This window comes from Corapipo altera, unplaced genomic scaffold, assembly GCF_003945725.1.
Source record: "Corapipo altera isolate COAL_440 unplaced genomic scaffold, ASM394572v1 24b, whole genome shotgun sequence".
NCBI classification, from domain to species: Eukaryota; Metazoa; Chordata; class Aves; order Passeriformes; family Pipridae; genus Corapipo; species Corapipo altera.
The window spans coordinates 13,597,779-13,613,270 of NW_020884888.1; the positions used below are offsets into that span (position 1 = coordinate 13,597,779).

A 15,492-nucleotide genomic window follows, 5' to 3' on the forward strand; every position below is an offset into this window, starting at 1 on the left:
GCACAGACTTTTCTGAAGTCTTCAACTTAGTCAGGTTTAGAAATTAATTGCAGCTTGTTTTGAGGATGCTGGGCCAGATTAGGAATGCACAGGTGTTACATTATGTATTGTTTAATACTTCATTTTTGTATTTGTGGAAACAATAGACTAAAGGAGCGAAATGGAAATTTTGGTTAATATGCAAAAAACAAATGTATTTCTTTAAAAATGATGGAGCATTTTAATGTAACATGACTTCTGTTTTGTTTATGGATCACAAATTCCGTAGTTAGAGCATGAGATGCATGTGCACTGTAGTCACAGAGTAGACTCAAGAACTAGGTTTGTGTGACTGGTCTAGAAGTAACCAACATCTGACTTCAAAGCAAAATCTGCTTCATGATACTTACCAGTGTCACCAGTGCCTGAGGCAGAAGACATAAAACTACTCACTGTATTCCTAGACTGTGGTATAGTTGTTGCCTCAACTGCAGAGTAGGATAAATACAGTTTTCATCACAAGTGACGGGTCTTGATCTTTGTTTTGTATCTACTGAAAGCTTCTTAATGTGTTTTAAGAGATATTTCATTATAAAGGACATATATAAATTCAGGTACCTGAATCATTCTATGGTTTATTTCAAGATGAAAGTGTTACATTTCTGAACCCAATTTATGTGCTGGGAAGTGTTGATGTACTCCTAATTGAAAGTATTCTGTTGCCTCTTCAGGAATATAGAAATCAGTTTCCACATATTCTCATAACTGTTTCCAGTATTATGTGCTGACATAGGCAGTAGATGTGTGTTTGGCATTTAATATCAAAATTGGGGTAGGTTTTTTTCTCTTATTTCATCTTATGAAAGTAGCATGTAGGTTTTCTGAATTTTTCAAAAATATTTGCATCTTGGTTTACTTGTAAAATATGTGCAGCACTCATATCTTGGAACTTAGTGCAAAATCCTCATACAAAAAAAAGAGCCTTGAACCTGGAACTTTACAGCAGTAATTGTGGAGTAGGAGTGTCTTGGTTGAAATAGTAAGATACCCTTGAAGTGGGGGGGAAAGAAGATTTCTTTTTTTTTTTTTTAATAAGATACTTTACTTTTGGCTGTTCTGTGGATGCTTCCCAAAGCAGCTGTACAGAGTGATGAAGGATTTGTTTCCTGTCTTCCCAAGCTGTAGAACAACTCTGTTCTAAACTTAAAATATATAGTGTAGCAAATGTTCCCATTACTGGTTGCTTTTATACATAAAAAGTAAAATATTAACTTACTTTTCTCAGTGCAACACGAACTGATACTTTGAAACAAGGAAGCAACAAAAAATTTGCTTCTGTGTTTTAATATTGAGTCGATTAAACATGAATTTAAATAGCAGTTCAATCACTAAAATATTTTGAAAATACAAAATCTTTGTCAGAGTTTTCAAAGTCTTGGAGAGAAGTACCCTGTAAATTATTTGATTCTGTGTTTGCTTTGAAGTATTTAAATACATGCATGTTAAGATGTTCCACACGTATATCACTGCCTTTGATCAACTGAGTTTACTGTGTTGAATGAGAACTTAGTTTCTATCTTTAAGAATTTATGTCCTGGTTCTGTTAGTTGAGCAATAAAAAAAGCTTTGGACTCTATTGGACATTAAAGGTTGGTATGAAAGAGGCTTATTTTAGATGCAGGTTGCTTAATGTTTCTGATGAGTGAGTAAAATAAACTTTCTTATCTTCACAGATGCTTGGACTTGATGGATCTCTGGTTTTTTTAGTAAGTGAGATCCTGCATTTCAAGAATTTCTATAGAAGGCTTTTTTAGTATCTTTTTTTTAAAGTACATCATTGTATTTGAGGTCCCTATTTTCATGTCATATATTTCTTTAAAGAGGGTTTCATATGATGTCATGATGGAGCAAATGGGGTTTTTAGGAGTTTCACAGAATAGAGTTGTGAATGTAATTTTTAAAAGACATAGATAACTTTGGATCATGTACTCCATTGTAAATAAAAGCCGAACTCTTTTAAAAAAAGCATACTTTGAAAATACTTACCTGTTCTAACCTTACATTTTGCTCTTTATGTTACAGTTAAAATAGTGTTCTCATTTAGATGTCTTTTATTTGACCTAGTACTACCAGAACACCACGAGTGAATTTATAGTGTAGACTAGATTTTAAAATATAAGATCTTCAGTTATGTTTCTTGACTTTGTTTTTTCATGGAAGTCTCATAACTTTAATGGCTTAGGTTTACAATTATGTTCTCAGTGATTGACCATAACATTAATATCAAAAGAAGTAAAACTCCAGTGTACTTATGGCTTAGGTCACATCTTAGCTAAAAGTAATATTAAAACAATAGAGACGTGCTGTCATTTCTAGAGTCAGAGCTGCCAGTTTTGTCAATGCATTTGTTGTGATAAAGACTAATTGTTAAAAGTTCAGATGAACCTTTTCTTATTTATGAAACAAATATCCACACGCATTTCATGTAATTCTTTTTAAAGGTGGAACTGTAATGATTTTAAAATAAAAGCTTATTTTTACAAAGTAAGAGTTTTGAAGCAAATGTGGGCGTATCGAGGCAAATGTCCATGAATGTAAACAGGTGCTTTCATAATCTGTCCTGCATGTTTTAGTCTTTCTATTAGAGCAAATTTCTTGGCTCTAACAGGAGATATATAAGTTCTGATAATAACAGGCAGCTGAAATAAGTTTAGATATAAAAGTTAAGTTGCTTATTTAAATGACTGATACTTATGTACTGTTTCCTTATCATCTTCCTTCCTCTTTCTCCAATACTCCTTGCAGGAACATGTCTTTTGGGTGGTGTCTTTAAATACATTGTTCATACTCGTGTTTGGTAAGTATCATTTGCTCTTAGGTTTTAAAAAGATCCTTTGTGAAGTGTAATGCAGGTTTATTTTAAGGCTGTTCTCTCAGAATAAATGAAGATGTGACATCTAAAAATGGAACCACAAATGAACTGGGAATATGAATAATAAATATTTATTGTTTTCTAGCTTTTTAATTTTAAATTTCTTTAAGTGAATAGGTTTAAAATAAGAAATCTACTCAAAACTTAACTATGTCAACCAAAGCACAGAAAATAATATTTGTTTGTAATACTGTTAAATTAAAGGAGAAATCTTATGGAATTTAATTTATGAGCAAATGCAATACTTTGAGGAATGGCTAGGATATTTTTTTTCTCCTTATAGTTTTCACTAGATATAGTTACATCACTTTTTACATCAAGAATCCATTTTTGGAACTCAGTATTGGGAGGGAGGGAGGTGCACAAGAATGTAGCTGACTGCAGAGTTGTCAAATATGCTTCCATTTTGTGTCTGAAATTGCTACAGGACAGCTTTCCTTAGTTCATACAACTTAGACTGACTTACATTTTAGAAAATAATAAATTCTAATCAGTGGCACATTTTACTCCATTTTCCTTGCTCCTTCCTGTAGATGCTGAAGCTGAGCTGTAACTTTAAATCTTTGCAAGACTCCTTCTATTTCTAGTACAAGATAGGAATATTTTTGTGTTCCAATTCCATGTATAGTTAGTGCTAGGAAAATTTCTTAGACATAAACTTCTCACAGGTTTAAAAAAAAAAGTTAAAAATGCCCAAACTGTAGGTATATACTTCTCAGTCATTTGAACCCTAAAAGGGTAAAATACCTGCCTTATTGATATAAGCTCCTCTTGAGAATTTCTGGAATTTCTCTGCTTTTGGATTATGGTACTCAAGCTCATTAGTGTTGTTGATTTGACACAACTGTGTGCAGAAGCAGCATCATTTTAGTGACAAGATGGAGCATTTTATACACTTGAAGAGATACCAGATAAAAATGCCACAAAATTTTACTTGCTCTGAATGATCAGTTTAGAAAGGAATTTATGTTGCTTTGGGTATTTTCAGTAGTCTTTCTTGGGAGAAGGGTTTGAGGTTGAAGAACTGAAGTCATACTCTAGATAAGAAATTTTTGCTGGCAAAGTAAAGCTCACCACACTGAACTGGTGATTTGAGCATCTAGATAGTGAAACGAATCACCAGATCAAGAGAAAATAAAAATTAGTGTCTTGTATGTTTAATTCACAAGACACTATAACTGTTCTAATAAGAGTTGGAAAATACTTGAGTTATTTCTTTCTGAGAATTATTCTATTTTGATCTGTAGTTATCAGAAGTTAATTGAGGTTTTTTAGCTGCTATAAAATGTAGGCATTTTTAGTAAGTAGATAATAACCATGAAACTTCTAAATCACAGATTAAAATTCAATAATAAGTGTCATATAGATGTGTTTTCAGTAGCTCTAAGTGTGCTTTGCCAAATGGGAAACTAACAAATAGAGAAGAGAAGGGAATGACTGGAGGTCTGGGAATTTAATATGTGCCTCTCAAGTCTATTTTTAGTATCTTTCCCATTAAGTAATACTGCTTAATTTACAACTGCCAAATCTCTGGTTATTTGTAATTACAGTACTGGTGAGTTCAAATGTCACAGGGGGTACTTTCTAGAAGGTAGAAGGAAAGCATTTGGAACCTTAATTACTGGTCCAGAAATTCTCCTTGGACAAATTAATTCATATCAACTTAATTAATATTTTCTCTAGCTCATCTTAGTACTCACAGAGGAGTTTGTACTGCTTTATGCTTTTTTCTGTAAAGGGATCTGTGAGAAATTCACTTTTAAATCAAGTTATTTAAAAAACATAAACTGTGCACTGTATTCTCATAAAACACTGTCAAAAATACAACTTTTGAGTTATTAGTCTGGTATAGGAGTTGTGAGTGTGATCTTTTTCATCTCACTTTTCTTTCACTTGTTCTTACTGGCTGGGGAGAGCTCAACTCTTCCCTTTATCATTTTACCTTATTTATCTTTTTTATCTTATTTTATTTTATTATTTTACTCTTCCCAGTAGCTGCTTATTTCTTCAAAATGTTCTGATCATTGATTAGGGTAATATGTGTCCTGCTAAGTCTTCTCCTAGTAGATTTTTTTTGTTGTTGTTCCTTTTTGCTTTTTTGTTTGGTTTTTTTTTAACATATTGGTCATATGGAAATGAAGATCAGAGAGAAAATCATCAGACTTTTCATTTAAGGGAACATTTAGTCTACAGTAGTTCTCAGAGTGAAAATAAAAGGTGAAAGTACAAGCTTGCCATTACTGCAGCCCCTTTCCTTTATGTTGCTTCCCTCTACTCCTGAAAAAAAATAGACGTTGAATTCTGTAGTCATTCATAGCTTGGTTAGAAGACCACAAAGTGAGCTAAAACAACTACTTGATTTTGTTTCAAACACATGAGTGTCTGAAAATGGGGAAAGAGTTCTGGTTTTTAATGCATTCCCCCTGAAACCTCAGAATTGTCAAGAGAGTTCTCAGGAATTATGACAGTTCTCAGTACATTAATTCAAATTAAAAGTTGCTGCTCATCCCTTCACTGGAGTGTCATCTTTCTCCGTTTCGTCTTCCCTTTGCAGGGCTTGCATTTTTCACAGTATTCTTAAGAATTAAAGCATTAGAACTGAAGCCTTGCTAAAGCAAGTCCCATCTGACCATGGAAACATAAAATGGCTGCTTAAGTCTTTTAGTGTGTGGAATAGAATGAATTTGCAGAACAGGTTCCTACAGCGGTCTGAGGCAGATACCAGCCTAGTGCATGAGACAGAGAAATTGAATTAATTTATGCACTGCAAGATGAACTAAGAAGGAAAAGACTGTCCTCTAATTCTGTGTAGTTTTATATTGTTTTTAGTCTTTCCATGTGAATTCGGATATGATTTTTCATTGTTTGTAAAATTATAAAAATCTTAACACTTGCAAATATTTGCACAGAAAGTAATTTTTTTTTAGGTGTTTTCATAAGTTGACAAGAAGTAGAATTATTACCATGTTACAATACACATCCTGTGAATACGGCTCCATTTAGCAGTTTTCATGGCCTTTTTTTCTTCTTTCTGCTTACATTATACAGCATTTTGTCCATACCACATTGGTCACTTCTCCATTGTTGGCCTGGGCTTTGAGGAATATGTGAGTACTGTCCTTTAATTTCAAAATGAAAAAAAAACTGCCACTGTTTATTTAATCACAATATTCTTGTAGCATTTTTCAACTGTTATTTGCAAAAGTAACTTGGACTGTATCTCATTTTCAGTCCTTAAATTATCAGTCTTTTTTGAATCTATGATTAAAAATGTTACTCATTCTTTCCCACTTCTTCCATTATTTACGTTTAAAGTGAGGTTTCCTACTTTACAAAAAATACATAGGTATTGGGGTTTTTTAACAACCTCTTCTTCCTTGTGTACATTTTTAATTTGTGTACTGAGTAATTTTCATAGCAGATGATAATAGGTAGGGAAAGCGAGGGGGTAGTATGCAACTTCTTGTTGCATATGCGTATGAAACAAATATGTGAAAACTAGAGAAACTTGTCATTCTTAATGAATATTTTAAAAGTGAAGTTTATCTTGATTACATAAAAGAGAGATGTAATCTTTTAAGAGACTGTTAAACTTTCCCCTTTTTCCCTCTTCCCTCCAGGTCCAAGCATCTCACTTCGAAGGCCTGATTACAACTATAGTCGGATATGTTCTGCTAGCAGTGACTCTAATTGTTTGTCATGTATCCTTTTGTCAGTAGTTACCTGGTTCAGATTTACATGTAAATGATTTTTCTGGCTGTGTTTTGAGGAGGCACAGGCATGATGCAGGTGCACTTAATTTAACATTTTGCTCTGCTCTTTTGGTGAAATTAGAAGAAAAAAGTGTAATACGCGTCCAGCTTCTCTTAGAAAAGATGAGAATTTGTTTCAGACTGCATGGAAAAGAAAGCTACTTTTTAAAGTAGGTCTTCAAAGGAAACTGTTTATTTCTTGAGAAAACTTTTGGATGCTTAATTTAAGAAGTGTGGTGTTATTAATAATTATTTATTTATTTTAGGTACATGTTTGGGGGTGTTACCCAGGACACCAGATAGTGACTTCTGGAGTCACAGCCAATTTTGAAAATACAACCCTGATAAATTATATGCTTCCTATTTCACTTTTGTCTTTTATAAAATTTCCTGTTGCTAAAAGCCATGTAATACAGTGTTTCATATTAATTAGTCTGTTATAAAGTATTTTTCAGTATTATTTTCTTGACAAAAGTATTCAGGGCTTGGCAGCACTTGTTAAGTTCCAGCGATCACGTCGTTTATTAGGCGTTTGCTATATTGTTGTCAAGGTAATCCTAATTTCTTTTCTGTGGGGCAAAAAACCCTCTCAATTTGAGCTTACATTATCATTTTCTTAGCAACTTTTGTTAAACTAGTGAGTTGTTCTTTTCTCTATTTTCCTAAAGGTTTCCTTGTTAGTGGTGGTTGAAATTGGTGTATTTCCTCTCATCTGTGGCTGGTGGCTGGATATATGTTCCTTGGTAAGAAAAGAAATAAATGGGATAAAACCTTTTTTTTAACACTGTTTGTATTTGAAGCAAAAAAACCAGTTCTGATGAGAAGAGAGTTGTTCAATATGAGTTTGACAACACTCTTCTGTTTTTATAAACATCATTTCCACAGGGAAAGGGATTTTTAGGTACTGCCTAATGCTAATTTTGTTTATGTTCCTAAATACAAATTAACATGCTGTTACTAAAATAATAAGAATATAATCCTTTTTACTGCAGTTACAAGTGGTAATTAGCTTATGTAACCACCTCATGTGAAATGGTAATGACTTCGTATTTTAAGTTATCCAGTCCCTTTTTGTTTTGAACAAGATACATGCTGTGTTTGCTTGGAATTGAGAAGGACAGTTTTTCTGTCCTGAAAAAAAAATTGAGTGCTTAATTTCAAATGGAGAAAATTAATTTCTTGCAGCCTGAATAGAAGTAGAATTTTACTTAAGGGAGTAATTATTTGCTTCCATCACACTGCCACTTTGTTTGAACTGATTTATAACTTATGTAGGGTCTGTTAGAGTTGAATTCTTTCTTCTTTCTGTCAGAAGAAAAAAATTGATCAGAAACTGATCTTTATTTACTGTTCTTATTGTAAATTTCCTTTTATTCTCTAATTAAATGCTATAGTTGTAGCATTTAATATAGTTAACACCAGGCAGACATTTAAATTTGTTTAGTACTATATATGAACTAGGGTAAACAAAATGAGTAATTGTGGATGTTTGCCAAACTTCATTCGTATTTGTTTACTACTTACCTTCTAGGAGATGTTTGATGCCACTCTGAAAGACAGAGAATTGAGCTTTCAGTCTGCTCCAGGTACCACAATGTTTCTGCACTGGTTAGTTGGAATGGTTTATGTCTTCTATTTTGCATCCTTCATTCTTTTACTGAGAGAGGTAAGTCTGTAAGAACAAGATTGGTATGTAACATATTTAGAGGCTTGCATGTTGAACAGTTAAATCTTTCACGTGTGGGTATTGTTGCTACTGTGTTTTGTGTGTATATTGAATTTCAGCCTTTGGTTAAAAGGGCCATGCTGGTACTTTACTGCAGTGGAAAATTATGATTTAAAGTATATTTTGCCTAGAGATTTTTAATTTACAAAGAATCCTTAAACCTGGGTGTTACCTTCAAATTAATCTAAATATGTTTTAATTGTTTAAGATTGATCAGTACTTGAAAATTAAACTTGTATTTGGTTATTTCTTCTCTTCTTCTCTATGATGATACTTCCTTTGTTCTATTTCTGTACCACATGGTTGAATGTTATTCAACAAATATCCCTATTATGTTAAAACTTACTTGCTGCAGGACTGTTATTCAAAATGAAAAACAAAGTATTTTTAAGAATTTCTCTTTGTATATTGTTTTCTATTTCCTACTTCAGGTATTGAGACCTGGTGTCCTATGGTTTCTCAGGAATTTGAATGATCCAGACTTCAATCCTGTGCAGGAAATGATTCACTTGCCCATCTATAGACATCTCAGGAGGTTTATCTTATCAGTGGTAAGGACTTTTGTCAAGATTTCTTTATTTGGAAAGAAAATTTCCTATGTTGGCTCCCATATATGGTACTGCGTATTTAAGGAAAAAAGACTTTCACCATGAAGGTGAATTGATACTGGAACAAGTTGCCAACAGAATCTACATCTTTTGATGCTCAAAACTGAACTGGATAGGGTTCTGAGCAACCCCATGTAACTGGGTCTGCTCAGAGCAGAGTTCTGAGGGAGTAGGGAGGGTTGATTGAACTCTAAAGGTCCCTTACAAAACAAATCTTTCTGTGATATCTTCTCCTTATGCAAAATCACAGAAAACGTTTGTATATTCAGACAACAAATGTTTATTATCATGGATATTGTAAATCATGTAATGCTTTCATGATGCCTTCAGTTATTGCAGTAACATTGTGTGTCTAGTTCAGCTAAAATAGTGCAGCAGGGGAAAGTAACTTTCAAGTTTAATTTTACATTGGATTCTGCTGATCTAGCCAATGGTGTCTGTTTCCAGATTATCATTGTAAGATATTAAAAGCAATGAAAATTTTTTCCCCTCTGCTTGTTTGGTTGAAGTTCGCCAAGCACATGGTAAAGAAAGGGTCTCAGGTCGTCTTTGACATAAATATCACATCAACTGTGAAAACTGACACACCAGAAACATTCGTGTACTGTATTATTACACCTGAGGTACTTGGAGCAGTGAAAGCTCAGAGACAGAGTTTCTATTCAAGAACCCTTTAGTATGTGAGAGGAGCTGACCTGTCCACCTTTCAGAGCATTTTCTTCTTGGATAATCATAATTCCTCATCTGCCTAAAACTTCATGTCACAGCAGGTGGCCCAAATATAAGGAAAGATCTGCTTGTTACTAATGATCTATGTTCTCACACTGTGTTGGAACAGACAGTTACTTGAACTTCACCTTTTGATTTGCTTAGCTAATGAATTCAGAACTTCTACTGGCCTCATATTAGAATGTGAGACCCAGAATGGTAATCATTTACACTTTTCATTTCAAAGAATAAGTCACACCTTTCACATTTTGTTTCTTTTTCAATATTTTTAAGAAATGTCTTGTGTAGAACATTAAATATTAATTTTCAAGGAGAAGGAGATTTGATTTTTCTGTTCTACATAGTTAAACATGTTTTTTTTCTTTTTTTTTTTTTTTACATTTTTAGTCTCTAGTGGTGCATTTATATGAAATGTAAGAATGTGTTTAAAATGTACTTAATTTTTCATCTGGTTCCTTAAGGAAATGTGATTTATAAAAGTGCATGATCTTCGTGCACCTGATTCACCTACTTAAGTTTTGGTCTTTCAGTCAGCTTAAAATGTGAGAAAATAGAAACTGAAACACCTTTTGATGCTTCAACAAGTTGCTTGAAAAGTCAGTTGCTTAGAAAAGAGAGGAATACAAAATTAGTAATCCTGGTTTTGGGGAACAGCAAAGAAAGAACTGTCTGACATTGCTGTGTCAGCAGGCCAGTCAATGCTTGTTCCATCGCAGTCCCCTTTGGTGAGAGCATTGTAGCGTACGGGCAAATGTTCTTCTGCACTTTGAATTAGCAGCTGAAATGGTGTTGCCAACACAGGCCTGTTGGCTTCAACTAGACAGTGCTTGCATGATATCAAGGCAGGCCTTTTCTCTTTCCTACTCTGCCCCACTCCCTCACCCCTCCAGTGAATAAGCTGTGGTTCCAGGGTATACCTGGAATAGTTGACCCAAACTGACCAAAGGAATACCATATGACATCGTGCTCAGCAGTAGAAGCTGTGGGAAAGGAGGAAGGGGAGGCATTCATGGTTATGATGTTTGTCTTCATGAGTTCCCAGGAAGCTGCTAATTGTCTGTCTGCTGGTGAGAAATAGAGACTGAATTCCTCTTATTGTTTTGCTTGTGGGCAAAGCTTTTGCTTTCTCTATTAAACAGTCATCATCTCAGTCTTGCCTTCCTTCTGTTTTGCCTTCAGCAGGAAAGGGCAATGAGTGAGCAGCTGGGTAGGTATTGGGCTGTTAGCCAGGGCTAACCCACTGCACAGGGAACGTGCCACAGAGATGGGTGGGGAGCTAGATTTGGTTGTTTCTACGATGTGGACTAACTTGTTTACTTTTTTGTTGCAGATTGTCTTTGGATCAATTGTACTGTTAATGCTCTGGCTTCCTATACGCATTATTAAATATCTCTTGCCTAACTTTCTTCCATATAATGTTATGCTCTACAGGTAAGCATTTATTTTTTAAAAGTTGTGTTTCTTCAGTCTTCCTGTAACTAGAAAAAGTGTATTTGTGCTCTTTGAGCATTAATGGGACTTTTTTTTGCTATGTTATTTTGTTTTCAATTAATCTAATCTTCATTGTTCTAGGGAAGTTAAAAGGTAAAAGACATGGCTGCATCATACAGTTTGTCAAGTGAAAAGCTACTAACAAAAACAAAAGGCATTTTGTATTACTTCCATGATGATAACTCTTTGGGGGTTTATGTCCTCAAAACACTTACCCTTTCAACTTTTTGATAGTGAAGTTACTTTCATGTTTGTTTTTTTTAACACGCTCATTCCTGATTATCATTACAACAAAAATGAAAGAATATCTGTAACTGGATTTGTTTTTGATGATAGCAGGTTTTTTCTGTTTCTAAATAATAATTGAAACAGTGATGATAGAAGCAAATAAAAGAGCAAACTGTATTCTCGGGTATAATCTTTCTCAATGTTTTTTCTTAAATTTCTTATACACCTAAATGTCTAAATACTCATGAACACCTAATCTCTGCCTAGGGTAGTATATAAGGAAAAATGTCTGGAAAAAACTAAGAATTCTTCCTGTTGGCATCCAATATATTTTTGTATTGTGGTGGTGTTAATATGATTCAGTGTAAAAGATTGTTATCACAATGTTCCTTATGTTTGACTTTCTATTCTTCCCATTGTTTCTAGTGATGCTCCAGTAAGTGAACTTTCCTTAGAGCTCCTTTTGCTTCAGGTGGTGCTTCCAGCTTTGCTAGAGCAAGGACACACAAGACAGTGGTTGAAAGGTCTTGTACGAGCATGGACTGTTACTGCTGGATACTTGCTGTAAGTACAGAGATCCAGAATCAACTACAGCCATGTGTCCAGTTTGGCCTTCAAACATGAAAGCACCATGCTTTCAAGAAAGTTATCCCAACAGGTAGCTTTAATAGCTCTTTTACAGATAACGATGTGTTGGAAAACTTCTATAGTGATTTCTTCTAATCAGTATTTGTACCGACTTCTGGACTTGTCTTTGACAAGTAATTCTTTTAGTACACTATTACAGTGTTTGCTTAGTGAAAAAAATCTGTAGAAGTATGACTAATATCTTGTTAACTTTCTATTACTTGAAAAGAATGAAGAGATAAGTGTCAGCAGAGCATTTCCATGAGTCATGTAAAATTCACGTGCACTTCCTGCACTTCTTACTATAAGAAGGAAAAAATAAAGAAAAATTATTTAGAACATTAAGCTGAAAAAGTAAACAACTTTAAATCGGGGATGTTAAAGTTGAAAGTTCAGTCTCTAAAAAAGGAGAAAGGAGAAAACTGTATCTTCATCAGATGAAGTGGATTATTATACTGCCAGGCAGAGTTCTAGCACTTGAAATTATTTTTTAGTTCATCTGTTGTTTACCAAATTAGTCAAGAAAAAAATAAAGTTGATTTTCTTTTATCCTGTATACCTTTCAGTTTTACTTCAAAGTATATTGGCATTCTCCCACTATGTCTTGCTGAGTGTTGCACTACTAGGATCAAGGTTTATTCTTTGCTTAAGTTATGTCTGAGAAACTGAGTGAATGAATGAAAGAGTTTTTTCTTCACTGCAATCTAAAATATTTATTTTAACTTTTCATAAAGAAACTCTCCTCACCCCCTGTTCTCTTTGCAGTTTGAAGGGTTTGGGTTTTTCTATTAATTTTTTCATATTTTGATGGTGTTTAAGTATGATGCAACAAGAGAATTTTGGAGACGATAAAAATGGCTTTTCTTTCTCCACTGTTGCAGCTGTTTAGAACACTTGTGAATTATCTCTTCAGCAATTTTAGCTGAGCAAAGATGAAAATCTTCTTCTCTGTTAAAACTGAACAGAGAAGAAAACATTGGCATGTTTTCACTGCCAGTAGAATATCTGCACACATCTTACTCTGCTAAAGCTGAGGAAAATTAACTTCTAAGTGTTCATGTTGGGTTTGGGTCTTTTTGAATCGAATTCAAATTTTGCTATGATATATGTGGGAAACATCAACAGAATGTTTTTTAAGTAGATTGACTCTTTTAGGATTGATGTTCTTAGAAAGTTGTGACCAGGTTTTGAGCCATTTAGAATCTTTTTGAAAGACTCTGCCTGCCTCTGTACTTTTGAGAGCATGTCTATAGCAATGATCTACTGTTCTCGTACGGTTTAGGTTTGAAGGCAATTGTTTCCAATAGAGCTTGGTAACAGTAAAATAAAAACTGTCAGTAGAGCTGTGTGCTTTCACGAACTGAAATAGCACTGCAATTTTGCTTTCATAAACACAACCACTGCAATACCAGGTGATGTTTTTAAAGCGATCAAACAGATAAGTGATCTTTTCTTGTGACTGTGTTCCAACTGTTCTAATCTACATCCCCTAGCATTTTCCTTCTAAATTCTGTGAGTATGATGACATCGAGTACATTATCAGAAAAAGGCTTATTTTACTTTATGAAAACCCTGTATAAGTTTTGTACAGCTTGTACGCATTCTGAGTCGGCCTATGTTTCCATAAGTTTCTCATTCATTTTGATTGTTACAGGGATCTTCATTCTTACTTACTTGGTGACCAGGAAGAGAATGAAAACAATGCAAATCAGCAACCTAACAACCAGCATGCTCGCAATAATAATGCCATTCCAGTTGTGGGAGAAGGTCTTCATGCAGCCCATCAAGCCATACTTCAACAAGGAGGACCTGTGGGTTTCCAGCCTTATCGTAGGCCTTTAAAATTCCCACTCAGGGTAGGTATATTAAACACATAAAGAGGACAGAAAATGAAATTGGAAGAATATGGTGAGTAATTTTTTTGTAAGAAAGACTTGGCCCACGTTATCAGAAGTCAAGTGGTGGGTCGTGTAGTGTTTTGTATGGTTTACATCTTTCTAAAAAGTAGACTTTTAGTTATTCTCACATAAAGCTTTTTTCAGCTTGTCATTTTTATGATTTTACTTATAGATCCCATATATGTTGTCTGTTATCTGTTAGTTTACATCTTGTTTTCTTCACTATTAGTAATGGAGAGAAATACAATAAGCCCCCATCAAACAGGTAGTTCAGGAGTGCCTCTAACAAGGCATGGCTTTCGAGGGGGCATACTTTGGTCTTGTAGCTGAAATGTATTTTAAACTATTTGGCTTTATTAAGAAATTAAATGGAGAATTTCTGTTTCATTTGCATCTATATTAAACACAGAAGTGTTATAGTACTTAAAAGTTCTAAATCCCTAAAATTAGAAAGGAAGTGTTGTTGGCAAATACTTAAATTTCTAGAATAATACACAGGTCAAACTAGATAATTATTTTGTTGTTATCAGAACTCTGAATTAATCAAATATAAACTTCCAACACAGCTCACTTACTGTGAGAATGGAAGCAGTGGCTAACAACACGACAGTGTGGTAGTGCTTCTGAAATTTCCTTTCTTTATACCCGAAAGTCCCATCAAGGAAAATATATGTTACAGATTTAACTTTCTCTCAGTTGTCTGTTAGGATAAGGTGTTAGCTTTCCCATAGTAAGCTTGCTTGTTGTGTGTTTTTGATGATTAATGAAGCAGAGCCGCATAGCACATGGTGCTTGAGACGTATTTAAAGAAGTCAAGTACATGATAATTCTCCGATAAGATGTAAACCTGACTAAGGAGCTGATATGGTTTGAAGCTGGCTCCCTGCCAAGTCTCCAAACCTTACCACAAGAAGTCATCCATCCTCCCCCAAACCTCAGGGAGAAGAGGGAAAAAACAACCAAGAAAACTGAAATGAAAGAGAGATAGCTAAAGCAATATATATAAATATATTTACACTTATGTTACAGTTATATACAATTGAAATATATACAATTTCACAAGGGAAAGGGAAGGGGGAAGGGGAAAAAAAAGGAACAAAACCAAAATAGAATATATATATATATACATATATCCCAATCAGTAGCCCAATATCTAGCAACTAAAAGAGTTAGCACAGAAATATCTCACTACTCTCCTTGGGACAACCGAGAGTCGCTCTGGAACGATCCCCGGCAACCTCCGTCTCCCAAGGTCAGCAAGACCTTACCAGGCCTCACTCCCCAACACAACAGACTCAACAGCAGGGAACCTGCACCTCCAAGCTGCTGGAAGGAAAGAGTGAAGGCCTTCCCTCCTTTCTTCTTATAGCCTGGCTTACGTAAAAATTGTAGGGAATACTGGGTAAATCTGGACCCTTCCTTGGTTACAAGCTGGTCACCAAGGAAGGCCTAGACCAAACTACCACAGGAGCAACCAGTTTCACTGTCATCTTCTGGCCACATAAACCTGAGGACATCTGGA

General features: G+C 34.5%; 2 protein-coding genes across 3 annotated transcripts in view; both read left to right on the forward strand.

Moving 5' to 3' along the window:
* MARCH6 (membrane associated ring-CH-type finger 6) overlaps positions 1–15,492 on the forward strand; it is a 46,744-nt gene that overhangs the window by 19,153 nt on the left and 12,099 nt on the right. For both annotated transcript variants that reach the window (XM_027644094.1, XM_027644093.1), the window contains exons 9-19: positions 1,713–1,745; positions 2,785–2,836; positions 5,960–6,018; positions 6,532–6,612; positions 7,146–7,214; positions 7,332–7,406; positions 8,195–8,329; positions 8,821–8,940; positions 11,057–11,157; positions 11,872–12,009; positions 13,727–13,928. In XM_027644094.1, the coding sequence (XP_027499895.1) occupies positions 1,713–1,745; positions 2,785–2,836; positions 5,960–6,018; positions 6,532–6,612; positions 7,146–7,214; positions 7,332–7,406; positions 8,195–8,329; positions 8,821–8,940; positions 11,057–11,157; positions 11,872–12,009; positions 13,727–13,928 (1,065 nt within the window). The remainder of the gene's footprint in view (positions 1–1,712; positions 1,746–2,784; positions 2,837–5,959; positions 6,019–6,531; positions 6,613–7,145; positions 7,215–7,331; positions 7,407–8,194; positions 8,330–8,820; positions 8,941–11,056; positions 11,158–11,871; positions 12,010–13,726; positions 13,929–15,492) is intronic.
* The window catches only part of ROPN1L (rhophilin associated tail protein 1 like), a 31,252-nt gene continuing 30,389 nt past the window's right edge, over positions 14,630–15,492 (forward strand). Inside the window, exon 1 of the mRNA XM_027644098.1 lies at positions 14,630–14,642. The gene's annotated coding sequence lies outside the window, so the exon portion shown is untranslated. The remainder of the gene's footprint in view (positions 14,643–15,492) is intronic.